The 27,876-nt window shown below is 38.2% G+C and overlaps 1 protein-coding gene across 8 annotated transcripts in view; it reads left to right on the top strand.

Annotated features, from left to right (window-relative positions):
- The window catches only part of EML5 (EMAP like 5), a 119,587-nt gene that overhangs the window by 7,359 nt on the left and 84,352 nt on the right, over positions 1-27,876 (top strand). For all 8 annotated transcript variants that reach the window (XR_012764518.1, XM_075426051.1, XM_075426049.1 and 5 more), the window contains exons 2-5: positions 16,485-16,644; positions 20,245-20,343; positions 20,916-20,984; positions 22,381-22,566. Coding sequence is in view for 7 of the 8 variants with exons in the window: in XM_075426051.1 (XP_075282166.1) it covers positions 16,485-16,644; positions 20,245-20,343; positions 20,916-20,984; positions 22,381-22,566 (514 nt within the window). In the remaining variant the exon portion in view is untranslated. The remainder of the gene's footprint in view (positions 1-16,484; positions 16,645-20,244; positions 20,344-20,915; positions 20,985-22,380; positions 22,567-27,876) is intronic.

The raw sequence follows: 27,876 nt of genomic DNA, 5'->3' as shown, positions 1-27,876 counted from the left end.
TGTTTATCCTGAAGGTAAATCCATCTACTCTCACTTTGGCATCTACAGATGTTCTTTAAGGGTATAATCAGTTTATCTCCCTCCATTAAACAACTCACGGGGCCTAAATGGGACCTAAATTATGACATAATTAAACTAATCAGTCCTCCTATGAGCCTCCAGCTCAAGTATCTTTTGACTATCTGTCAGTCAAAGTGGCATTTCTTACTGCAGAAGTAATTGTTAGGACAAGGAGTGAGGTAATTACTCTGCTGCCCGCTTCATTTTATGCCATGGCTTGCAATGACCAAGTCCCAGTTAAGGTCTGTCCAGCTTTTCATGTTAAGTGATCTCAAATTGTCAAATGTGTGAAAGTCTGGAGAGAAGATTTGTGTTTATAACTTAACAGATCAGAGGGAGAGAGAGAATGATCTTTTTCCTTGAGAAAAACCAAGTTTTCTGAGTAGTTCTAGAGCTGTTCAGGAACACGTGTTGTACCAGGCTGGAAGATGTTCTTTGAGGGATTTATTGTGGAGTCTTCATTGCAAGTTTTTTTACGGAGACCTTTGTGTCATCTTTTTAAAATATCTTTTGCTTGCATTTGGTTTGATGAAGTGAAAATATTTCAGGAATACAGAATAAAATGTTCCCTGGATTCAGTTTTCAAATGGGACTAGAGTATGCCTGTTGTGTTTAATATGCCTGCGTACCACTGAAAACTTTATTTTTCCTGATTAAAACTACATGAATAGAAATACAAAAAATAGCCAGCCAGAACTGAACATCTAAAACATGCTAGAAGTTGACTAAAGGAGATCTACACAGCAAGTAGCTACAGGGTTACAAGCTTACCTTCATGCATCGTGCTTTTCATAAGCAGCAGTCACATCACCTTCTGATCTGATTCTGTCAGTACTCACAGGCAAGGTCAGATCAGGTCAATACTTAAATGAGAAAACATCATGGTACTGTAGAAAATGCTTTTCTTGATTTGGTAGTTGACTCTTTTTCTCAGAACTGATGTGGCAACATGAGGCTCAAGGACAGCCAGAGGCTTAATAATGTTTGATTATTAAAAATTTCAAAGGATTTTATGCAGAAATTTTGAGGTTTGTCCTGATAATTTCGCTTTTCCAAATTGCAGTAAAACCAGTTATGTTTCTGCTTACCTACATTTTCGACGCTTTAATTTGTTAGTCATGCTGTTGATATAGGTAGGAAAGTAGATTATGTTCCTGGCTGATTTTTTAACAGCGTTATGAAGTTAACTTATTATTGCATTTACAATGTTGTTATGGTAGTGATAGGCAGTAGCTTAGCATATTTGCATAAAATAATTCTTCTGATGGGTTTCTCTGAAGTCAAATGTTTGGGTTTTTTGATGCAAAATTTAAAGTTTCAGTTAAGATGTAAAATAAACTTCAGGTTTAAAAGTTAAATTACTGAGAGTTGATTTATTTTTTTCCCCCTCTCAGTGTTTTAGATTGAAAAACACAGCATACTAGTTCTGTCTGACATATTGAAAAATGAGTTTAGATTTTACTATAATTAATAACACAAGCACTGTAGGCTTTTTAAAAAACATACATCACTTGAAACAAAACCTGAAGTAATTATAAAACCTCCTAAACCAATAAAAATTATAAAAAGTTATTTCTAGTTTTATGTCATCTACAATTTTGGGATTTTTAAGTTTAAGCTGACATTAACATAAAGCTAAAAAACCCCAAGAATTTAGGTTTACATTTTATAATATCTCAACGGGTTTTTTTTACTTCAAAATGTAGTTTACCCAGCTTTTCAAAATATTATTGTATCACAGAGTTATATTTGTGATTTAGGACATTACCTTTGTCTAGCATCAAGGACTTTAAAAGAAGAATAATTTATTACTCATAAAAGTGGCAAAGTTGCCTAATCTGGACTGCTAAGGATCAGTCATGTGCAATTTAAAATTTGGTTTTCATAAGATATGTTAAGAATTATAATGGTGTTGTAGTATTATCAATGAAATTTGTTTATTCACAATATATTTATTTGACTTGGAATAATCTGTTGCTTTTGGTACTTTCACACAGTAGAAAAAGTTACTGAGAACTTGAAATAACTTGAAAAGAAAAATGAAGTTATAATATTCCTTGAACTTATGTGGCAAAGTGTGAAAGTTCCCTGGCCATCTTATTAATTCAGGTGAATGTTTAACCTAGATGCTATTGAATGTGATCTTCAAAATGCATATAGTCAAAATTTTGTACACAATGAGATTCTGGTGTGAGTGCCATCTGGTGAGGTATTAATTTCCCTTGCTGAGTCAGTGAAGCACCTTGCAGAATGTTATAGGTACCTATGAATTACTTGCATTAGGGCGCGGATTGTTCTGATTAGCTCCAGTGGCTACAAAAGACTTTCATTTCTACAAGAAATAACCAACATAATTATTTGTATTGCTGTTTTAGTGATTATGATACTAATAGACTTTCAAAATGCAGTGCTTGCTTTGCACAAGAAAGGTCAGAATCAGCCAAGAATTGCCTTAGGTCTTGGTAGCAAAAGATATGAATAATTTCTTAAGCCGGGTTTATGATACCTGTCAGTCACGTATGCTGAAAGATAGAAACTGCAAAGAATTCTGATGTGTGTACCATCTGATAAGAAATCCCTGAAACATTTTTGGTGTTGGCCACCTTTACTTTCATTTCAAATTTTTGTCTTTCTGCTTCAATTTCTGTTGTGAAAATGGCAGAAGTGATGTCAGCATTGCTGTTGGAAAGAGGACAGACTCTGATATTCATTAGTAGGTGATATCCTACTAACCTAAATGTACAGAAGTCCATGGGACCTGATGAGATGCATCCCAGAGTCGTGAGGGAACTGGCTGATGTAGTTGCCAAGCCACTCTCCATGATATTTGAAAAGTCATGGCAGTCAGGGGAAGTCCCCAGTGACTTGAAAAAGGGAAACATTGTGCCTCTTTTCAAAAAGGGTAGAAAGGGAGACCCTGGGAACTACCGACCTGTCAGCCTTACCTCTCTGCCTGGGAAGATCATGGAACAGATCCTCCTAGAAGCTATGCTAAGGCACATGGAGGCCAGGGAGGTGATTCGAGACAGCCAGCATGGCTTCACCAAGGGCAAGTCCTGCCTCACCAACCTAGTGGCTTTCTATGATGGTGTAACAACAAGGGTGGACAAGGGAAAACCTATGGATGTCATCTATCTGGATTTTTGTAAAGCCTTTGACACGGTCCCCCACAACATCCTTCTCTCTAAATTGGAGAGCCATGGATTTGATGGGTGGACCCTTCAGTGGATAAGGAATTAGTTGGATGGTCGCAGCCAAAGAGTAGTGGTCAACGGCTTAATGTCCAGATGGAGACCAGTGACGAGTGGAGTCCCTCAGGGGTCCGTACTGGGACCGGTGCTGTTCAATATATTCATCAATGACATGGACAAGCGACATCGAGTGTACCCTCAGCAAGTTTGCAGATGACACCAAGCTGAGTGGTACGGTTGAGACACCAGAAGGATGGGATGCCATCCAGAGGGACCTGGACAAACTGGAGAGGTGGGCCTGTGTGAACCTCATGAGGTTCAACAAGGCCAAGTGCAAGGTCCTACAGCTGGGTCGGGGTAATCCCCGCTATCAATACAGGCTGGGGGATGAAAGGATCGAGAGCAGCCCTGCTGAGAGGGACTTGGGGGTACTGATAGACGAAAGGCTGGACATGAGCCGGCAATGTGCGCTGGCAGCCCAGAGGGCCAACCGTGTCCTGGGCTGCATCAAGAGAAGCGTGGCCAGCAGGTCGAGAGAGGTGATTCTGCCCCTCTACTCTGCTCTGGTGAGACCTCATCTGGAGTACTGCGTTCAGCTCTGGAGCCCTCAGCACAAGAAGGACATGGAACTGTTGGAGCGGGTCCAAAGGAGGGCTACAAAAATGATCCGAGGGCTGGGGCACCTCTCCTATGAGGACAGGCTGAGAGAGTTGGGCTTGTTCAGCCTGGAGAAGAGAAGGCTGCGGGGAGACCTGATAGCAGCCTTTCAGTATTTAAAGGGAGCCTATAGGAAAGATGGGGACAATCTTTTTAGTAGAGACAGCAGTGACAGGACGAGGGGTAATGGTTTTAAACTAAAACAGGGTAGGTTTAGGCTAGATATAAGGAAGAAATTCTTTACAATGAGGGTTGTGAAACACTGGAACGGGTTGCCCAGAGAGGTAGTGGAGGCCCCATCCCTGGAAACATTCAAGACCATGTTGGACAGGGCTCTGAGCAACCTCATCTAGTTAGTGGTGTCCCTGCTCCCTGCAGGGGGGTTGGACTAGATGACCTCTAGGGGTCCCTTCCAACCCAAAACTTTCTATGATTCTATGGTTCTATCCAAGTTGAGCGAAATCATTCTTGGAGACATCTTTATCAGCCTGTGAACATGAAGAAAATCTGTCCTTTGAAGGCCCCATCCTGACATACCTGTTATTTTGGTGATAGGTGAGGTATTCCACTTCTATGCTGCATTTAAAGTAAGATGTCTTTGTGTGACCATTTCTGTTGGAAAAGCATTTTTTTTTTGTTACTGTACTTAATTGCTAGAGGATACATGTATTATTAAATCTCTAGAGAAACATTATATCTCTTCAGAATAACTTTCCTTGGCCTAGCTGAGAAAGACCTTCGTTTAACTGGGAATCCTTATTACTGTTGAGAGGCTTCCTGATAGACTCCTCTTCTTTTGAACAGGATCCATAAGATGGTGCCTGATGCGTACCCTTGTATGAAAGCCCTGGGTATTTAGATATTACTTCAGAAGATACAGTGGACAATCCTTCCAACTGTTTTTCACAGTCCTCTAATTTCATGTTGCTGTTTGATCTTCCAGGCTTTGTGGGCAGAGTTTTCTTTATAGTGCCTCTTGCTTTGGCCTGCAGACAGGATGGATCAAGATCTGTATGCCCAGATCAGTCTGATTCTTTTGCTTTAAAAACACACGATACTTCCTCTCATTTTAACGAAAAAAAAAAAATCCCTTATTTTTAACAGCAATGTCCAACTTCTAATTTCTTAAATATTCATTGGGTTGTCTTTGACAAATATTTGGGGGGGCTCCCTTTTTTGGAGGTGTCTTTATATTCTTTGTCTGTGGATTAGCATTGTTTTGCATCAGAATGATGTTCCTGCACTGAAAAGCAATTCATACAATGGGAGTAATAACTCCTCTTGAGCTGTGAAATGAAATGCCTCTTTTTCTTAGCTAAGTCAGTTTGTTCACAGTATTTTTTTTACTTTAGACCGTACAAATGTAAACAGAATTACTAGGTTTTAAGATGGGTATGTGAAAATAAAAGAATCTTAAACATACGTTTTAGATTAGTTCAAAGAGATTGCTCTGCGTTCGATTGAGCTGAAAAGCTGCTGGGGATGCATATCCAGTCTCAGAACCAGAACCTCATCTTCAGCAAATCCTTGCCTACACATGCTTTTAGAGCAACCTATGCCTAATGAGTGGATAGTGGATTTGTGGCTGGCACAGGAGGAAGCTGGAGCAGACCATGGCATTCTGCTCGGATTTGAACTTTTGTCTTCACGAGGATTGCTGTGACTTGGAGTGGATGTTTCTTGGGAGTTTGAATTCAAGAGTCAAGAGAAGAGTGTCCAGTGAGCTAGTGCCATAACTTTGGAGAGAATAATGTTATTTTGAACAAAGAGATCAGCTTTATAGGTACCCCAAGTACCTTCCATTGATGGTTTAGCCAGATCTGTGACAGGTGACACACAGGGAAATTTATCGTTTGCGTTTTATGTTGTGTTGACTACAAGATGTATTGCAATTTAACCTTCCTTTAGCTTCACACAAGGCATATTGATTAGATATTTTACATAAAATTATATGTAAATAAAATGCTTGATTCGGTAAAGGATTGAACTGAACAGAAGAGAAGCAGAACTGAAGCAAAGCATCAGACCTAATAATAAAGCAAACATGTCCCAATCTGAAAGTCAGGTTTATAAAGTGCTCTTAGTTATAGTAAAATCATTGTGTTCTCACCTTTAGCTCACACTTTTCACTCCTGATTATGTGTAGTATTTTTTTCTGTACCAGAATTGTAGAATGAAATTTGCAGATGTGACATAGTTTTGTAACAATGCCCTAAAGGACTAGATGGAAAGAAATTGTTTTACTGCTCTCATCGTTTAACCCAGCAGCTGGCAACTAAGCACCAGACAGCCACTCGCTCACCCTTCCCCTCTCCCCCAGCAGAATGGAGAGGAGAAATGGACAAAGGGGGATACTCGTGGGTTGAGATAAAGACAGTTTAGTAAGACAACGAAGGAAAAATACTAATACCAACAATAATACTAATAATGCTAAAATGAATATGCAGAACAAACTATATACAATACAATTTTTCTAACCACCTGATGACAGATTCACAGCCAGTCCCTGAGCAGCAACTGCAGAACCCTGAAGTCATGCAATTCCAGAAAAAGTTTAGACTCCTGGGCAAGAGAGGATTCAAACTCTCACAAGAGAGAAAGCGCTGCTCAATTCCTGCCCCCCGGCCAACCCCCATTTACAAACTGAGCATGATGTCTATGATATGGAATATTTCCATGGGCCAGCTTGGCTATCTGTCTGGCTGTGCTCCCTCCCAGCTCCACACCTGCTAATTAACTGAGTATGAGAAACTGGAAGAAGTCCTTGATTTTATAGCAACAGCTGAAAACATCGGTGTTATCAACATTCTTCTCATACTAAATCCAAAACACAGCAGCTACTGGGAGGAAGATAAACTCTGTCCCAGCCAAAACCAGGACAACTGCTTTGCTTCTTTCTATTTATGTGGAACATTTCTTGTGACTAAATCTAGTTGGATAGAATGTTAAAAATAACAGTAACGCTTTAATTTTCTGAATTATAGGGTAACTTATTTTAATAATAAAGCTCCTGAAAATGTCAGACTGCAATATAGGTGCATGCAAACATTACACATACATACAGTTGGGAAACACCCCCAGAACATGCTTAAGGGTAGAAGTAATTTGAAAGCATTTATGCATTTTAGTCATTTAAGGTGAGAGGTGGTGAGATGTCTCCATTTTATAGAGATAGCATGCCCGCAGAATGAGTGGATTAATTCTATGTTTTGGTTAGCTGACAACTGTATAAACCTTCTCCTGACTGTTAGAACTGTGTTAATCCTCATTCCCTGTTTGTAATCCCTGTACAAGAGCAAGCAGGGTGAAAGATGCTTTGTCTTCCATCAAGACAAGGCATCTGACAGCATTTGGAAATTGCCTGAAGATTTGTTATGGTGAATGTGACTTTTTAAGCTAAATAGTCTTCCAGAGTACTTAAGGAGATAACAGGAAAATTTGAAAAACTGGTAAATGTGTGGTTTGGTGGGGGTTTTTTGGGGGGTTGGTTTTGTTTATTTTTTTTTTTTTTTAGATGGAGGTTCCACTTCAGATGATACTTGCATTTTTAGTTACAGGTTGTTCTTTTACTTACTGCTTTCTCAATTGCTGTTTCTTCCACCATAGAAATTCATATCATAAAAATTAATAGCCTTTGGAACATTATTCAATAATTAATTTATAAATAACTGTGATTTTATCTTTTGCAGGTTACAGCATTTGCTTATGATAATAAGTATGCATTACATTACCACATTGGGAATGGTCAACTGGATCAGTATTCTTGAGATAAACATAATTTTAGAGGAGAAGAGTTGTATTTTCCTGAAAGTGTTGCTCATGAATGCACTGTATCCATCTCCTTTTTAGTGGTTTTTAATAATTATGTTCGTGAGCCCACATGTGCAGCAGCTTTCATTGCCTACCAAGTACACATTGACCTTGGAGTCCCTTTAGTATTCTTGGTTTTCCCATGCTTCTTGCCTGTTTTGTTTATGGTTCTGGTATATGTGGGGTTTTTGTTTGTTTTATCAGACAGTTGTTCATGTAAGTACTTCTGTTCTGTGGCCTCCATCACATTTTTATAGTTTTTCTAAATGGTAGTTCAGATGTTGTCCCAACTTTAAGTGGTATCTTGGCTCATTTCACCTTTCTAGGCATGAAGTTAGATGCTGACATGGTAAATTTGAGACAAGTATTTTAGATGGCCTTGGATTTCCTTTTCTGTAGGAAAACACCTCTGACTAATACCTGCAGAACACCTGTAGGCCTGATGTTCTCAAGAGTTCAGGAAGCTAGTGTATCTGCAGTCTCCAGGGTTGGCAAGATAGAGAGTGTCTTTAGTGCTCTATTCTGCTCTAAACCTTCTTTGTTGGTAATGAAATGCAGTCCACTGAAGCAGATAATATTGTGCTTATTTCACTAGCAGCTCTGCCACTGCCTTCTTCCCACCATTCCTTATTTTAAGACAACTGCTAATTTTAGCAGGGTGACCTTTCTGTATAAAACAAAAACCTTTCAGAAGTTGTCACTAATTATTCTGTGACTCCACTCTTGAATATTCAGATAATAAGTTCTCACATATTCAGATAAGTTTTTCATAATACAACCCATAGGAGAGAAGACTGAATTGCTGTTTAATCTACTTGTTCAGAAATATGAAATAACATTGTATAATCTGTGATTTCTTTTTTCTATGTAATGCTAGAAGATCTAGTATAAACTTCAAAAATAATAGAAGGAAGATTAATCTACTAGTTAAAAACTGTTGTAAATGTCTTATGGAGAAGCAGCAAACAGTAATGACTGGATGAAGGGTTGTTTGGAGGGTTTTACCATGAGTGAAAGATTTAAAAACAAGAAAATTTTGTACCTCAAGCAAGTTTGTTTAGTTAACTTCTGAAGTCAGAAGCACCCAAAATAACCTTTTTCTGGAAAGAATTTTTGAAATTTTCCTGGCTAAAAGATTTGGAGTAAATGCTCCTTTGACCTTAGATCATTTATTCTATGTATTTCTAATTCAGCAAACAGTGCAATGAGCTTTTGTGCACTGAAAAATGAGAGTGATTGTAAGTGTGATAAGATTTTTTGGTCATTCAGTTTTCCTTTCTAGCCTGTATTTCATTGCCAACTTTATTTGAAATTAAATCTGTTCTGATTTTATAGCCATACTTGTCTCAGTGTCCACATAATTAAGTGGCTACAGGATGATAATCTTTACTTAAGCTAATTAAGTATTTTCTTAGGTTGTAAACTATTTAGAATGGGAAATCAGTATTTCCACTTTAATTTTAGGCTGCCTCGGTTTTGTAATGTATGATCATTTTGTGGATTTGTATACTTTTCACCACTTTTATTCAGGAGTGGAGAACTGGTGTCTAACTTAGTGACTGACAGATCCTAACCAAATCATTTAATAGCACTTGCTGATTTGTTATCAAATGTAGTGACCCAAAGGAGCTGAACAGCTTGACTGCCTCCCGCCTAAGTTACTGACAGCTGATTGTCATACCTCTTCTTTCCACAGATCTTGCTCTTTTGTATTATTTTTTTTCCTTTTTTTCTCCCTTTTTTTTTTGGTTGCTAGTGCTGGAGAAGGGGGTATTTTTGACAATTTATGTCTAATAATGGTTTTAAGAATGAGTCTTAAGTCCTTGCATTGTCTTGTGAGGAAAGAAGGAAGTTGGATTTTTTTTTTTTTAGGTGGGCCTCCATTTCTTGGTTACCTTCAGGCTTTAGTATGTGACATTATTTTACCAGCAGTTACTGTAATCAGCATTGCTTCTTATGAATACGAATAGCTAGTAAAAGATAACAGGACATCGTCTTAGCAAATTTATCTCCAAATCATTTTGGAGTGTATGTGATATTTCTGACTTTTCTGTGACAGGAGTGTTTTGCAAGGAAATTTCAAGCAATTTTGCTGTCTTCTTTTTCAAGGGGCGTGTTAGAAAAGAAACTTTCCTCAGATGGTGAAAACCTGATGATGAAAGTGTCAAAATCAAGTGGAGTTTGGGAAAAAAACCAACCCTCTCTGCTGTATCCAAACTTGAATTCTCCTATTGGCACTGGCAAAATCATTCATATTTGGAAAGAAGGGGAATATCTTTATTTTTAGTCTCTTTTCTGGAGATGGTAACTCTTTTACTAGAAAGCTTAAGCCAGTCCCCTGGTCAGCAGTGGAGGATGTGACTATGCAGGGCAGAAGTGGACATCTGCGTAAAGTGGCATATAGTTCCTAGAATCTTTTTCCTCAGTTTTCGTATTTGGTGAGTTGGGAACATTGCTTCAGCGTTACTGTACTCACTCTCTAACTGTTTCCTTTTCTTTGAAGTTCATCTGGTCTTCCCCCCCCCCCCCCCCCCGCTTCTGCTAGTTTGGGAACAGACAGGAGCTCAAAGTGATTTTTACATTTCTGTAGGTTGCTTATAAACGTTTACTGCTAATCTAAAAGCACCCAGATCCAAGAGGGGAGAATATGGCATGATAATGAGATAAACTGTAGCTGTGAATAAGCAATGTACAGTTTTAGTCCATCCTCCCTGCCTCCAATTCAGACTCTATTACTTTGAAGTTGGATGCTTGTAAAATCTGAGGAATCTTCAGAAAGCTGTATTTGGCATTACTGGTGCTATGACAGTAACTATATGGAAGACCCAGTAGTGATGCTCCATGATGAACACTGCTTTGTTTTGTCTGTGGGAAGTAAGTGTGCTCTGACTTGATCCATTTAAACTGTGATGAGAGATGTTTGCTGATTACAGCTCTTTCTGCTTTAACAACTTAAATAGTATGACAGAAATAGTTTGTAGTTTCCCCTGTCATGTTTTCTGGGGAAATATGGGTAAATGGCAGCAAATAAGAAAATATCCACAACTATATGTAAAATGTCTGTAAACGTACAATTAAAATATTTTTCTGTATTTACTCATAGAAACAATTTTACACTTGAAATTAACTCTGTTTCTGAGATGCTGGTATTTTACTGCAGTAATCTTTTTGCATTTTTACTGGTGCCCTAGTTTTATGAAGCTCAGGAGTAGTCACATGAATATATTCTTGGATTTTCATCCAATATTGTTGCTAAGGAAACATCATCTTTAATACTGTATCCTTGTCTGCAGCTTGTCTGTATTAATCAATGCCTGTTAATGCTCAGCACAAAGCAAGTAAAGATGGAAAAATCTCAATTTCTTTTATAAAAAGTAGTTTATTATAGACTATGCTCCTTCGGGATTCCCTGCCACTAGAAACCTCACACGAATTGGAGGGTCACGTCCATGTCTCTGGTCCCATCCCAAACAGACACTGTATGGACAGATCTTATACTTTTTTTTCATAGGCTGCCATTAATTTTTAATTTCATTAATCTAACATAGGAATTATACAGTGCATGAATCTGGCCAACATGGTGGGAATACTTACATGCCACTCTGAAAGGGAGAAAGAACCTTTTCTGTATGAAGTATAAAAGAAGAACTTGAGTGCACTGAATTGAGAAACATACCCCTTTGCAGTGTACTGTTGAAATCGTAATACTGTATTTCAGCCAGCTTTGAATGTCCATCTAGGAAAAGAACTGTCACAGATATCAGTGAAATCTTGGTTCTCTATAGGTCCAGCTATTTGGTTTTGTTGCAGTAGTGAGAGGCAGATTTTTTTGAATTTTCCGCTTCTGAACTCTTCGAAGAAGTATCAAATTTTATACCCAATTTCAAAATTAATTTGACTTAGCAGTTTGTTAGCCTAATTTCTACTTTGTTTTCTGGTCACGTTTGCCTTTTGGACATTTTCCTTCATATCTGCCTCTTCAGAGACACTACGTTAGTTCTAACATCTGTTCTTGAAAAGCCCTGGTCAGAAAGGCCAGAGGCAAGCAAGAAGGCCCAAAGAACTTGTCTCATTAGAAATATTTGTTTCCTTTGTTGGACAAGCAGCGATATCTCATTCATCAGCTTAGTCATCTCTCAAGGAGGAGGAAAGAAATCAGGCACAAGTTTACAGTCTAGCTGCGTGGGCTAGATGCAAACACAATTTCAGCAATCTAACCTGGACTGGTCATCCCAGCTTTAGTTACCAGGGCAGTAAAAGGAACACAAGTTCTCTGCTTTCTGAGTGCAGAGCTTCTCATTCCACTAAGCAATCTCTTCCTTCTCCCTAGGAGGAAAAAACCAAGAAAATCTGTATAAGAGGGTCAGCTTACTTAAGTCCACAGAGCCCACACCAACAGATTTGGAAGCTGTCTGAAGAGCTGAGCCACACTCCGTGCTTTTCTGCCTGTCCTCGGGGACTGACTGGGTGGATAGTAAGAAACTGCTTCAAATACCGTTGTAATAGTTGCACACTATTAACACCTCTGTAGAGGTGCCTTGGAGGTCTTACCCGGGATATCCAGAGACAGCTCGCATTTATTGTTTGATCCTGTTAACTGCATCATGCCAATGAGTCAACGTAGTCCCTGTATGGCAAACGGTTGTGGTTATCTATTCCCAGCCACCCATTCTACTTACATTTTTTTACCTTTCTGCACTAAGAAGCTATTTATAATGCGTTGCTCAGGACTGTTTTAATAATGGAAGTTCCTGAGTATGAGTTGTATCAATGCTTTTTTGCTCTAGAGATTAGGCCAAGATACAATATTTGTATATTAATTGCTATGCCTGTAAGTATTGCTTAATCACTCATAGTCCAAGGAAAGAGCTGAAAGGAGTCTCCATATTGCTTAAAACTGGAGTCTAATCGTTGAGTTTTGATCAGGACTCAATATTTCAGACTTGGAATTCTGCATGGTGCCCCACGGGTGTAATAATAGCCAACACCTGAATTTTAAGGAAAAACATCTTGTCATTCACGGTTCATATGAAAATAATGTAAGTAAGTGTGGCAGTTCCTATTCTTAGGGTTGGTAATAGAAATAGCAGTCCCTTGACTCTTTCCATGCCTCCCTTTTCCATCTGTCCTGATAGCCAGTGCGATAAAATACTTGCAAGTAGTACTTCAACCTGTCCTTCACCTCTAGGTCTGGAAGAAATGGCAAGGGAAAGTATTTTCAGGTAAGTATTTGTTCAGCCACTGCCAACAGCTCTGCTGTTCAGTTTCCCTGAAATCCTGGCATATTGGCATTTTTGAAAAATTTTTGCTGTTTTCAAAATATTTATTGTATATTTATTTTCTTCCACTTTCAACGACTGTCTAGAAAGGTTGTTAGCAATTTACTATAGAGACTGAAGTGGTAGGGGAAGGACGTTGGTAATTCTGCAGTGTTGTCTGTTGATTAAAATACAGGCTTTGGATCTTAATTTGTGCTGCCTTATCCCATGTCAAGGCAGAATTTGAGCTTAATTGTTTAAGTCAGTATTTTATATCATGAGATAGAAAGAACTAATACTATGATATTGCTATTGGTTATTATTTGCCATTTATCAATTAGAAAGAGAGGAAACATTCTCTATATTCACCTAATACTTTTTGAGTGGAATTAGTTGACACACATTGGGTTAGAACGCTGTTTTCCTGGCCTTTGGTAGTGCTTTCCATCTCTGGTACATTGCGTTTGTCACTTCTGGTCTTTAGTTAAAAACATGCTAAGCTAATTTTTGGTTGATGGAAGGTGTGTTTTGAAGGTGTGTCATGGGGGTGCTTTTGCGTGTGTGTCTGTGTCCGGGGTGGTGCCTGAGCGTTTTTCAAAGTTGCGGTTGTGGGGTGGTTTTTCCTTGCCTGCAACTGCACATTGCACTAAAAGCAGAGCTAAGTAAAACCACTGCTGTGGTTTTACTTTCTATCTTAGCTTCAGTCTTTTTTTTTTTTTTTTTTTTTTTTTTTTTTGCTTATTCTTTTTGCTTCCTTTCTCTTCTTGAATTTCTTTATTGTCCATGTGGTCTTATCTCTCCCTCTCTGTGGTGTCATTGTAAAAATTAGATCATTTCAAGTGCAGCATTTTCTCCCCCTCCAGATGCTTTCTCTTTTTCCCCATGCATACACCATCTGCCTGTGTGTGCTCTGGGAGATGTGCAGGTGTTGGTCAGAATTAGGTGGCAGAACTGAAGTGAAATTTGATAAGTTTTGCCTGCCAGCTCCTTTCTGCATTATTTTTTAATTATGAAGTTACTCTGTCAAGTAAAGAAGGGAGGAAAGAACCAGAGATATAACTCTGGAACTGAAGAGAAGCAAAGTGGGGAAATGCTGGTTGCTTGATCCCAGTGCTGAGGATAATGTGGAGCAGCAAAGAAGAGGAATTCCTGTGGAAAAGTGGAAAGGTCCAGAGGCTTTTTACCTTTTGTAGAAACCTTGAAGTTAAAGGTTCCTCTTGGAGTTGTACATGTGGAATTTGTCAAGCAATATCAACAAATTGAAATGCTATATTAAAGTAGAAAAACTACAGAAGTGTACTGCGTAGAGTAGCATGACTTTCTGAAATACTAAGCAACTGCTAACATGGTTTTCTCTTGCTCTTTTTATATGTAGAAAATGTATATATCTTTTGAGTTGGATCTTTTTTCCTGATCATTTCCTGATTAGCTTTATCATGACTATTTCTTCTATGTTTGTAGACTCTCCTTGTCTCCACCTTTTGAACTTCATTTATCAAAATCTGTGTTCAGGTGTAAGACCATCTTACCATTGCAAAGTGCTCAACCTTTCTGCTTTTCAAGTGATGCTGAGAAGATAAATACATTTAGTGTATGTTATTAGTGATTCTGTCCACCAGTCTTTCAAGATCATTACTCTATGATTAGTGTGGAGGGCTATTTTTTAGCCAAATTAAATAGCCAGCTTTTGAAATTTTATCTTCCTGACTCATATTTGGTATTTCTCGCATTATTTTGAATGGCTGTACCTAGTCTATGTAGAATGTCATCAAGTAACTTGTTTGGATTTCTGTTAGAATATATTCATAGAATCATAGAATCATTAAGGTTGGAAAAGACCTCTAAGATCATCAAGTCCAACTGTCAACCCAACACCACCATGCCTGCTAAACCATGTCCCGAAGTGCCACATCTACAAGTTTTTTGAACACCTCCAGGGATGGCGACCCCACCACTTCCCTGGGCAGCCTGTTCCAATCATGACCACTCTTTCAGGAAAGAAATTTTTCCTAATATCCAATCTAAACCTCCTCTGGTACAACTTGAGGCCATTGCCTCTTGTCTTATCGCTAGTTACCTCGGAGAAGAGACTAACACCTGCCTCGCTGCAACCTCCTTTCAGGTAGTTGTAGAGAGCAGTAAGGTCCCCCCTCAGCCTCTGCTTGTCCTGACTAAACAGCCCCAGCTCCCTCAGCTGCTCCTCATAAGACTTGTTCTCTACACCCTTCACCAGCCTCGAAGCTCTTCTCTGGACACACTCCAGCCCCTCAAGGTCCTTCTTGTAGTGAGGGGCCCAAAACTGAACACAGAACTTGAGGTGTGGCCTCACCAATGCTGAGTACACGGGCATGATCACCTCCCTACTCCTGCTGGCCACACTATTCCTGATACAAGCCAGGATGTCATTGGCCTTCTTGGCCACCTGGGCACACTGCTGGCTCATGTTCAGGTGGCTGTTGATGAGCACCCCAAGATCCTTTTCCTCTGGGCAGCTTTCCAGCCACTCCTCCCTAAGCCTGTAGCATTGCATGGGGTTGTTGTGACTGAAGTGCAGGACCCGGCAGTTGGCCTTGTTGAACCGAGTACCAGGTCCTGCACTTCGGTCGCAACAACCCTGTATTATCATAGAACGCTTTGGGTTGGACGGGACCTTTAAATGTGAATCTTCAGACCTCATGTCCTCCCCTGCAGCTTACTTGCATAAACAAAAAAACTATCTAGCTGACTTGCATGCTTTCTAGCTTGGTTCCATGTTTGGCAAAACAGTTGTGATGATCCTCTGTGGACTTTGAAAGACTGAAATATGAACTATAAGAAATTTCTCTGCAATGTTAGAAATATGAGAAGTTAATCATTACTCAAAATCAACTATTCCCAATTGTTCTATTTTAAAATGAAGACATGTAAGATAATCTTCAGCTTCAGTTTAGTCATCTGAAGTCTGGTCATAACATCTAGCCTAAGCTAGTCATGCTTTGGCTTGCTATACAATCAGCGGAGCGATAGCTTCAGCAGTCTATGCAATCCCCTCATAATAAGGACGTCAACTAGCATGTGGAATGAAGTCCTTCTGGACATGCGTAGCTCTCCGCATTGAAGATAGATATGTAGGTAGCTAAACACTAACTTTTGTTCTCCATCCTTTTTGTTTTTTTTTTTTTTTTTTGTTAAGAAATAGAAAGAGTCAGAAAATAGGTATTTTTTGAGTGCACGAAAGTCTGACCTAATTTAATAAACCCTGTATTTTGGAACAGAACGCTAATGTCTATTCTGCCATTAGTTTAATCAGGGAAGGCTCGAAGGTTCAAATTTAGGAAAGGTGGTGGCATGTACTGTGTTAAGGGAATTTTAGAGCTGTTGTGGAATCTGTGATACGAAATGACTTGTTAATACCCGCTATTAATGGGAAAATACTGTAAAATCATTTTTAAGGAAAAATATTAATGCAACCAGTTAGGCAAATGTAGAAGTTTAATGCAGAAATATTTTATATCTTTTTCTTTGGCAGCCTTGCTTTGCACCCTGAACGTGTGTTGGTGGCAACAGGTCAAGTTGGAAAAGAACCATACATCTGCGTGTGGGACTCGTACACTGTGCAAACTGTATCTGTTCTGAAAGATGTTCACACACATGGTATAGCTTGCTTGGCTTTTGATTTAGATGGTCAGGTATGTAATTAATATTATTTTTTAAAACACATAAATTGTTTATCTGTCAGAAACCTTATTATGTAGCTTTTTCTTTTTTTTAAGGCAGTGTATTGGCTCATATTTTACCTGCTTATTCTCAAGCTGAGGAAAAAAAGTTGGCATTAGTAGTGACTGACAGATATTCACCTTTGGCAAGAAAAGTATAACTTAAAGAGTTTTGAATAAAAGTGAGGTGGTAGGGAGATATTGTGGTCTGAGGGCCACAGTTCGTGGTTACACCAAATAGCTGGAGATAGTGGACCTCCGCTGTGCAAGGGCATGTATTGCGCACGGAGTGATGGCTGTCCCATTGTGTTACTCATCTTGGACTCCGAATGTCTTTGGGCAGTATCCCCTTCTCTGTCATGTGTTTTGCATGCATTGGTGGCTCTCCATATTTTGATTGTTTGTCCAGACTCATGTATCCTGGATCTAGAGTCAAGAAAAATATTTTATTGGATTATGGTTTTGTTCCTTTAAAGTGTTCTCCACATAGTAAATTGGTTCGTAGAGCTGCTGCTTATAAGACAGATCACTTTCACCAGACACTTAGTGGTATGAGTAAAGAGGCTTTCTTGATTGATGTATTAGAAATTGAAAATACACATTAGGTAGCAGCTGAAGAGGTATTTGCTGTGAAAGTTCTTTCTGCTGTTGTACTCTCCTGGTCTTATGCAGCACTTCTTCCCCTCCCGCTTAGCCTTGCAATGTGATATTCACATTTAACTATATTCTCAGTTCCTTTTGCTTGCTAAAAAGGTCAATATCTGTTACTACTGCTTTCTCAAGTGAGCATGTGTTGTTCAGCAACACCAGTTGCTGTCCTTATTAAGACACTATCAAATGGAGCTCTATTGAACACAAATAAAGGAAAGCCTAGCTGTAACTTTTTTCTGTTAAAACACGCTGTAATTATTGCGGGGAGGTTTTGAGTTGATTGGAATGATCTACAGATCTTATCACTTAGGTTTCTCATTGTTTAGAGGGTCAGCTTCTAGAGTCAGCTTCCTTCTAGAACATCATTTCTACTTGTCAGCGATATCTTTTCTCTGTTCTTGTCTGTGTAAACTTTGTGTCACTTCCTCACTTGAACAGCCTTAATAATTTAATGTCAAAATGTATCTAATTAGGATTGAAGTCCCCTAATGCTTTTTACAATGCAGTTATGCATCCCCTGTGTGTACTGGAGAGATGTAAATGCAGATCTGTAGTTTGTTCTAGGAGTACCCAGTACTGATTCTTATGTTTAAAGTCATAAGTGGTCAGAATTTGGGCTGTCTGCTTTTCTCAGTGTTTCCGTGTGATCACCTTTTCTGTGGTGTTTGTTAGAATTTTGTGGTCTCAAAGGAAAGCTGGATAGAGATTTTTTTTCAAGATTTGTGTCTCCAGAATTATCTCTATGTGGAAATACAGTAAAACACAAATCCAGTTCAGAAAGATCTGCAAAATATGTTTGTTTACATCTTGCCTGTGCTTTTGAATCCAATTTTCTCAAGAGTCCCTGACCAGGTTGTTTTAGAGGGTTTAATGTTTGACACTAAGCACACTTTTTGGGTATATTTGGCATTACATGGCATTTTGATTTAGTAGAGTGATACAGCAATATACTGAAATCACAAGCAATTGCAGTATACAGAATATCACAAGAAAAATGTAGTTCCTATTGCTGGGATCTGTATGATCACTGTTGTGTTGCTGGGCATCTCCATTCAGCAGGAAGGAAGATGTGGATTGAAGTGAGGTCAAGCCCATTGCCCTTTTTAAAGGTTGTTTTATTAGTTGTTCAGTTTTTATGCTTCGTGTTGGGCTGTGCCACATACACACTCTCCTCCCCACCCACAACTGGTCTGGCTAGCTCAGGAAGATATTATTTGTTCTTTAGGTATTGTCCTTTTTTTAATTGTCTTGAGGAACCTGATGTTTCGCTGGTGCAGCTGTGTTACCTAAAACCAAGGTTACCCTCCAGTCTCCCTGGTGTTAAGAGAAGTTCAGCTTGCTTTATGGTACATTCTTCCCTGAGATCACTCGTATTTTGGCTCTTCTCTGAGCTCTACTCCACTGTGAGGGTCTGCTGGCTGGTAACAAGATTTTCTAGTTCTTAGGAGAACCGAGAACATAATTTAATTTGTTTTTGAGAAGTCAGTGTATCACCTTGTGTCTGGAAAGGCATCGCTTAAATTTTTTGGCATGGGTATGCAATAGCTGTAAAACTAGTCTGCATTTACATTTCTGATTCTGCAGTAGGACTGGAAATGAGCTGCTTGGAAGTGTAGCTGGAATTGAAACTGATGTTTTCAAAGACTAAATAGAAAGGTTGGACTTTACAGCAGCTGAAAAATTGAAGTTGTCGTTAATAAATAGGGAGCATGGATAGCAATTGTATTTAACTTGTTTCTTTTTCATATAATCTTGGAGCTTTTCATACAGTAAAGAAATTATGTTACTGGGAATAGGTTTCTGTCTTTGGGAATAAGTTTACTTAAGTGTGGCGTTTGCTTTTGTTTTTACAAACTCACTTTGATAACCTATGTAGAAATTGAAACTAAATTTGTCTTTAATGTGTGTAGGTATTAACTGCTGAACAGTGAAAAAAACTTTGTCCTAAAGATTTGCAAAGCTTTCATTTATCAAAATTAAGATGTCGCATTTCATGCATAAACTGAACAAAAAGGCTTTAATTTCTTTAGAAACAAAACTCAAAATCACTCAGTTTCTTTTTATTTGATCTCTTATACTGTTAGTCTCTCTGTTGAAGATTTCTATAGGAAAAATAAGACTTTCACTGCTTAACAGATAAAGTATAAATGGATTGTTGGCTGATATAGTCAATGACTTGTATCAAGAAATCTGTGCAAAGTGTCTTCACAGTTGAAGACGAGACAGACTGCAGAGCATAGGAAGATCTCAAACTTTTATTTTTTTCTGTTTTCTCGGAACAATCTTTTTGTCCTTCCTGGTTTTACAGTTTAACCGGATTCATACTCTATCTGAATATTAAAGACTTCATTGAATTTGTGTGTTCAGGGTGGTGTTGGATTCTGATTTGAGAAGGGATTCAGAAAGGAATAGTTATACATGTTTTGAAGAGTCAAGCAAAAGACTCATAAAGCTTTTGACTGTGTTTATTATTGTGTTTGTTTCCAGAATATTGAAGAAAACATTTTCTTTTTCTTTCTATCTCCTGAACTTGTAAAATAAATACTTAAATTCTACAAGTTACGTATAATTGTAGGTGAATGCATGTAGTTTCATTGACTTCAGTGACATTATTCCTTTTTGCAAATGTCTCCAGACTGCTGCTTGCCATGTGTGCTGTATATAATGATACATATTAAACATTATAAATCAGAAATATGTTGTTACCTGAGAAGATCTTTCTTCTTTATGATCACGATGTCGTAACTGAAGAGACTGATCAATGGAAGCTTTGGGAAAAGTTGTTGTATCTTCAGTTTTCTTCTGTATTGGAATGTAGCTATTGCTTCTAACTCAAATATGAATTTATTATCATTCAAAATGGTGATTCTAGCTCTCATTAATATATTGAGTTATTTATTTATTTATTTTGGACATTTTTAGCGTTTGGTCTCAGTTGGTTTGGATTCGAAAAACACGGTTTGTGTATGGGACTGGAGAAAAGGAAAATTGTTATCAATGGCTCCTGGTCATACAGACAGAGTAAGTATAAGTAAAGAATTTGAGTGTCAATGTAATTTTAGTTTGTTAAACCATGTCTGTGTATACATACTAGAGCTATGTCTGAACAAAAAATGTTTTATGTTTTAGAAACTGAATTTGCATAAGGCTTGCATATGTATTAAGATATGTGAAGATATTTAAAAGATGTATGTTTATTTCTGAAATAAAATGCATAATTTACTGTTTATTTGTGTATGTTTTTTTTGAGACTGTAAGCATGTAGGGGAAGTGCAAAATTAATGCACTTCCTAGACCCTAATCCCCATATGGGAAGTCAAAATGCAGATAATCTATTAAATTTTTCTAGTCCGTAAATGAACCTGTATGTTTTATCATGTGTTGTAATTACTCTAGGAAAAAAACCCAAACACAACTTATGTGAGCTATACATTGCAATTTCAGTGTTGAATGAAGGAATAAAAACGTCATTCCAATAGTTCCATTTATAACATTTCAGACAGTCTGATAATTTGCTACAAGATTTTACTGTTTTAACTGTCCCATGCTAGAAAAGTCATCTCTTCTGACATGCTTACGTTATTTTTATGCAGATATTTGATATTTCTTGGGATTTGTACCAGCCAAACAAGCTCGTCAGCTGTGGCGTAAAACACATCAAGGTAATGAAAGAAATGTTAATTCATAAAATATTTAAGCTGCAGTAGTTTATAAAATACATAATAATAGAATCTAAAAGAAATATGTAATTATAATATGAAAGGTCCTCTGCAAGAATAGTATTACTTCTTGGGAATTGCAATCATGGATCACATCTGACTAACTAGACATTTTACAAGATGTATATATATACAGTGGAATGTATATATGATGGAATATGTGTGTGTATATATATGTATATATAGTGGAATATATATATAGTGGAATATATATATATTGGAAAATAGACCAACTCTGCTCAACAGTGTTCATGCCCTGACACAAGGAATGCAGAAGGAAAAGAAACAGTTGTCAGTAGCATCGTATGTAATAATTGTAACATAATTTTAAGTTGAGGTTGTCTGAAACATGCTGTTTGAAATCCCAAGTAGCGTAAGACAGGATGCACACATTTAAGGTGAATTCAGGTACTCAAGTTTCTGATTCTTGAACAATTAATGAATTCTTGCACTGCAGAGGTGAAATGAATTGAAAAACTATTTCTTACAGTTTGAGAGAATATGGGGATAAAGTGGAAAGAGAAATTAAAATGCTTGATCTTTCTTCTAATTCTTTTCTTTTCCCTGCTGTTATTCCTACTTTTGTCGTGTTGAACACTCTGTACCTATTACAGGATTCCTGATTTGGACAGTTCATGTCTTTTTCTGCTTTGTTTGCTCCATGTACCAGCTGCCATGCAGAAACAGCTTCAGGTTTAACTGTCAGCAGGATTATCAATGACTGACTGCCATCAAATTTGTTTTCGAAAGTCACTGCCTTCTCCTGTGCACTGTCTTCTGTGTTACCACATAACAGCAGTAGATGGCAGCTTGAAAGTTCTGTATTTCTCTTATGTGTAGGTTCCTGTGGTGGGAAAAATGTGTTGCTTTTTGTACAATGAACTTTTAGATTAATATGTATTAATCATTTATTGGAAAAAGTGTTCAATGTGTTGGGCAGATTGCATACGTCTTTGCTTTAGCAAATTTATCAGAAATGTACATGCTTATATTGTAGCATAAAGTCAAAATGCAGCATTTGCAAAGTGGAAGTCTTACATCAAAGAAGCATCAGATAATTCTATTGTGAAACGCTTTTCAAAAATGACTGAAGAATTTCAGTTTGATTTAATACTGATACCCCGAATCTCCTTCCCAACTAGTGTACTATGGTGTTTTTATGGAAAGGTAAAGTTGGTTAATAACATAGAAAGTTGTTAACCAACTGGAGAACTAAAGCAGGGAAAAGGATGTGAATGATGATGTCTTTTGGAGGTAAGATACTTCTCTTTCAGATGTACATATTAAATTACAGGATATTAGTGAAATATCCATCTTTCTAAATCACTTTCTGTTGCAGTTCTGGAGCTTATGTGGCAATTCATTGACACCAAAACGTGGTGTTTTTGGCAAAACTGGTGATCTCCAAACTATATTGTGCCTAGCCTGTGCAAGGGATGAAGTGACATACTCTGGTGCACTGAATGGAGATATATACGTATGGAAAGGAATCAACCTTGTACGGACAATACAGGGAGCACATGCTGTAAGTATATCTCTTTGAATTAATATAAAATGTTAAACAGATTTCTGGAGAGTTGGAAAGGGCAGTGCAAGATCACCTGGTCTGTGTTCCTAAACGATTTTAATGATAGAGACTCACTCAGTATGTCTAATTTAAATATTTGTTTTTCCTCTGCTTCCTTTCTGTTGCTTAGGATTGCTGTTATGGTAGAAAGTGAATGCTAGATTGAGAAATACATTTAGGTGTCTATTTTACTGTCTCCAGTTATCATTGATGAGGACTTAGTAATCAATGGAGCCTGGAGTGCATTTAAGTTTACCCGTAGGTAGACATGCATTACTCTGCTCAGAAGGCCTGGACTCCTGTATTTAGGCAAATAGTATTTAAACAAAGAAACAGGTCCCTAAAGAGGCTGAGAAGTCTCCATCCACATCTATCTGGAGATACAACACGGCTGGACACAGCCCTGAGCAACCTGCTGTTACCTGACCCTACTTTGAGCAGGGGTTTGGACTGGAAGGTCTTCAGAGTTTTCCCCCAGCGTCAGCTGTTCTGTCATTCCATGAATTGTGTCCTACTGGCTGATTGTCTGATAGCTCTCCAGAGTCCACTGATTCTATGAACTCTAATGTAAGCCTAGACACCTAGGTCATTTGTGGACATATATGTTTAGTTATTTTAGCTTGATTCAATCACTTGTCCTATGTTGCTGCCTTTTACTGTATTCATTCAGCTTTTTAGAACAGTATACAGCTTTCAAAAGTGAAGACATACCAGTGAAAGTTTAATAAAATTTTTCAAAAGTGCTTGGTAAGATTTGCTTTAAATCAAAATGTTTAATACGACTATGAAGTGATTATATTTTTGCTGTGTCATTACGTTTTCCATATTCTTTCAAACCATATGGTTCTGTGATTAAAGTAGGCAGCAAAAAAATACTTAGTGGTTTGCAATGTGGTTTGTGCATGCCAAACTATGAGAGTCTTCATTTCCTCTCATGGTAGTAAGTTGTATAGGGTAATATAATGCAAGATTCAACTTGAAGCCTGTCCTAATATGACTTTAAAAACAAAGCAAATCCGTTTCTGGTTGTTCTAACCTACAAGGCATGAAACTGCTAAGATATTATTTGCTGGTTGAAGATTGATTTTTGTTTTGGAAAGCATTGTACTTTTTAGATAATACTGGAAGTTCCCGTATTAACAAGTTAAGAGTGTGAAAATACAAGCATATGAGTTCCTGTATTGCAGCTTTGAAATTCTAAATAAAAATCAATAGCAGTTAAGTATTCTTTCTTATAAAAATGCATTTGTTTTTACTGACAGTATTGGACTGGACGGGATGATACATGTAAATGAAGTATTAAAATCACTTTTTATGATTTGATTAGGTAGAATGGAGGAGAGAAAAAGTAATGAATGCTGTGTGTGTGGGAGAGGTTGCAGTCTGTAGTAAGGAGACTCTTGTTTTACTGATGGTTTAGAAATGTACATTCAGGACGGTTGCAGCTTGTTGAATTAACTAATACTTTAAAAGCACTTGGACTGCTTATTCAGACAGCTGTACAATGCCAGTGTATCTGATTACAAACAAAAATAATGTTATGAAGAACGTAAGTGTGGGAAACATACCATAGACTGTATTTTACATTTGAATTTTTTTTATATACATATAAGTGTATGTATATTAAAAAAGTATATGTACACACACATACCCTCTTGTATGCATTTAGAGAAATAGTAGATGTATTCAAGAAGGCCCAAATTATAAACCAAGAAATATGAGGGGAAATTTTAGCGTTCAAATGTTCCCTGATTCTTACTCTATAGCTTCAGATCTAGTTTTAGTGTTCATATTTAGTGTTCAGTAGTGTTCTATTCTACATTTTCTGAAGGTGACATGGACATTTACTTTTTGATGTTGAAGTTAGTGAAATGAAATTTTAAGAATGCTTATATTGCATATGCAGACCTGGATTCCCAGAGGAAAGAGTGCACTTTGTCTCCTATCCAAAACTGATCAGGAAAATTACCCTCCCGTTCTGTTCGGTGCTGTAGGAGACCCCTGTCCTCTATATTCATGCATTTGTTACTTGGGGAGTTTAGAACTGCAACAGTTTCATTTCTCAAAATAATGCAGTGCTTTTCAGCTGTTTCAGTATGAAATGACCCAACTGACAAAAGTGGGATGATGAGAGCTTGTTACTCCATTACTTTATGTGCTGTGTCAGTTGTTTGTTGACCACAAGATCAAATTTGAAGTGCTCTGCTCCTTATCTTCAGTAACATCCGTGGACGGAGCTCAGGTGACCTTGGAGTAGGTCTCATCTAGCCTTCTATTTTTGGTTTTGTCCTTTAGGTTCAATGGAATTGTACTTTGCAGTACTGAAAATTAAGTAGGGACACTAGTCCATGGCATTGGAATTCATATTCACAGGAGATTAGAGTCACTACAAATCTCACCAATTTCAGGGGGGGGAAAAAAACAAACAGTAAAATCTCTTCTGCAAGCTTGCTTTCCAACAAAATGAAATCCAGTATTTCAGTAAAATATTACCTTAAAGGATAATATTGTCAGACTATTGTAAGCACAAAATAGAGCAGCTTGGAATAAGAGTGCCTCTTCAGCCTTGCTACATTATTACCATCATATTTACCATTATTTTGTACTTTATTTTATAAATCGTGTCCTTCTTGTCCATTCTTTTGAAAGAAAATGCCATTGTCAATGATAACATTTGTGGCGTGCAGATGTTAAAAGCACAGTGTGCGCATAGTAGGGAATTGACAGAAATTCCCTTTCAGTAAGCTAGTGTTGCAGTTGTCATCCCTGCATGCCTGTTTATCATCCCGCATCATTACTCCTCCATAGGCTTGAATTAAGCTGAAAATTTATTCAAAGAAAACACGTCTCATTATTTTCATATAGTACCACGTATGACTTTCTTGCATCATAAAGACTAGGTATCTGAGACACAAGAAAATATTTTCTAAAGCATGTTAGTGATGTGGGGATATAGTCCATCCGGCTGGCAGTGGTCTTCATTAATACAGAAAACAGGTTCTTTTCAAAGTTTGGCTGTCTTTGTTACTAGCTGAAAAGACATTTTATATTTTAAGAGTAATTCAGTGTGAAAAATAAGACATGCTGTCCTAGTATAAGCAACTGAGGAAACAGACAGCAACTTTAACACTAGTAAGCAAAATGAGAGTTCACAGCTAAGCCAGATTATCTGTCTTCTGTCACAGCAGTACTAAGAAGTGTAGACAGAGCAAAAAAGAATTTCCGGCAGATTGCTATCTGAGTTTGACTAGAAACAAGAAGTTGAAAACAAATAGGCTGGGATGACTGGAGAATTAGTTGGAAGAACACTGGAGAACTCACTTAATGTAGAGTAGAAAAAGATGGAAACGAGCAGGGGTTAAGAGTAAAGGCACAGAGTTCATGTGCAGGGAACACTGGATGGCAATGGGAAACTCAAATTCTAGTTTCGCTGATCTCTTCTAGATAATAATACTAACAGCGAAAGTTTTAGAAGGGAGGAAGGAAACAGAGCAACATGAAAGCATGTGTAAGTTCATTGGCACTGGCAGTACTTCAGGAGGCTATTTGTAGGCAGTGCATCTGATTCTGGGAAGTTAATGTATACCTTGACTAAAAAAAAATAAAAATCTTTTATTATATGTCTCATTTTTGTACCAGTGCAAAGAACAGGGTATAGATTCTTCTATTTATTTTATCATCTTACATGTCTGAAATGCAAAGTAGTCCATGACTATTGAGATATATTTACAAGATGTTACTCAGGTATTAAAACAAAATAGTATGCTTATTTAAAAACTGTACATTTTAAAGATACTCGTGTGCTATGCCTTTGCCTTGCATAGCAAATGTACATAAGATGCTTTCTCAGCACCTGAATAATTTATTCTGAGATAGTCTTTCAGAGGTACACGTTAAAGTTGTGTGGATTGATGTCAGAAACTGAGGTTAAATAACAGGCTCAAGGTTAAATAACAGGCACTCTGTTAAAACTATTGCACGCCTATGTCAGTTGGCTGAATGCTAATTAAATATAGATGGAAACAATATAATGAACTTAAATGAATGGTTTTAAGCTGGTATCATGTACCAACACATTAAGTCATGCAGTACTTTTCTCCTACTGCTTAGACTAGTCATGGATTTGAAAGGTAACTGTCCACTTATTTCAGCCCACGAGAGGCGTATAGGCAACTGTTTAAATTTTTTTTTCATAGTATTATGCCCATTTTTTAACTGTTTTGTGCATGATTTGTTAGTGTTCTGGTTTCGGCTGCAGCTGGCAACAAAAGACATGTCGTGTAGGGCTCCATACAGCAGCCTTCCACCTCCGCTGCTTCCCCACAATGCGACAGGACCCATCCATGAACAGGGCATACTGTTTCTTATCTTCTGGCAGCTGGTTATACAGTGGGGCTTCTTCAGCACATGTCACCTCCTCCTCTGGCGATGCTCCAAAATCTTTGCTTTCTGGCCAGTCCATGATTACCTCCAGAATGCCTGGACGACTGGGGTTTCCCATTCGGGCCCACTGGGTGATCAGCGTGACCCACTTACTCCACGTAGCATCGGTGGCATGATGCGTAGAGGGGACCCTCTCTTTGAACATCCAGCCCAGAACCGGCAATCGTGGTGCTAGGAGGAGCTGTGCTTCAGTGCCGACCACTTCTGAAGCAGCTTGTATGCCTTCATATGCTGCCAGAATCTCTTTTTCAGTGGGAGTATAGCGGGCCTTGGATCCTTTGTATCCCCAGCTCCAAAACCCCAGGGGTTGACCTCGAGTCTCCCCTGGTGCTTTCTGCCAGAGACTCCAGGTTGGGCCATTCTGCCCGGCTGCGGTGTAGAGCACGTTTTTAACATCTTGCCCTGACCGGACTGGACCAAGGGCTACGGCATGAACTATCTCCCGTTTAATCTGTTCAAATGCCTGTTGTTGCTCAGGGCCCCATTCAAAATCATTCTTCTTCCGGGTCACGTGGTACAGAGGACTCACAATCTGGCTGTAATTTGGGACGTGCATCCTCCAAAAACCCACAAGACCCAGGAAGGCCTGTGTTTCCTTTTTGCTGGTTGGTGGAGACATAGCTGCTGTTTTGTTGATGACATCCATTAGGATTTGACGGCGCCCATCCTGCCATATTATTCCCAAAAACTAGATCTCCTGCGCAGGTCCCTTGACTTTACTTCGCTTAATGGTGAAACTGGCTTTCAGAAGGATCTGAACCACTTTCTCCCCTTTCTCAAAAACTTCCTCCGCTGTGTCACTCCATACAATGATGTCATCAATGT

Source organism: Opisthocomus hoazin, chromosome 7, assembly GCF_030867145.1.
Source record: "Opisthocomus hoazin isolate bOpiHoa1 chromosome 7, bOpiHoa1.hap1, whole genome shotgun sequence".
Taxonomy (NCBI): Eukaryota; Metazoa; Chordata; class Aves; order Opisthocomiformes; family Opisthocomidae; genus Opisthocomus; species Opisthocomus hoazin.
The sequence above is the reverse complement of the archived record's forward strand: the minus strand, read 5'-3'. Positions and strand labels throughout refer to the sequence as shown.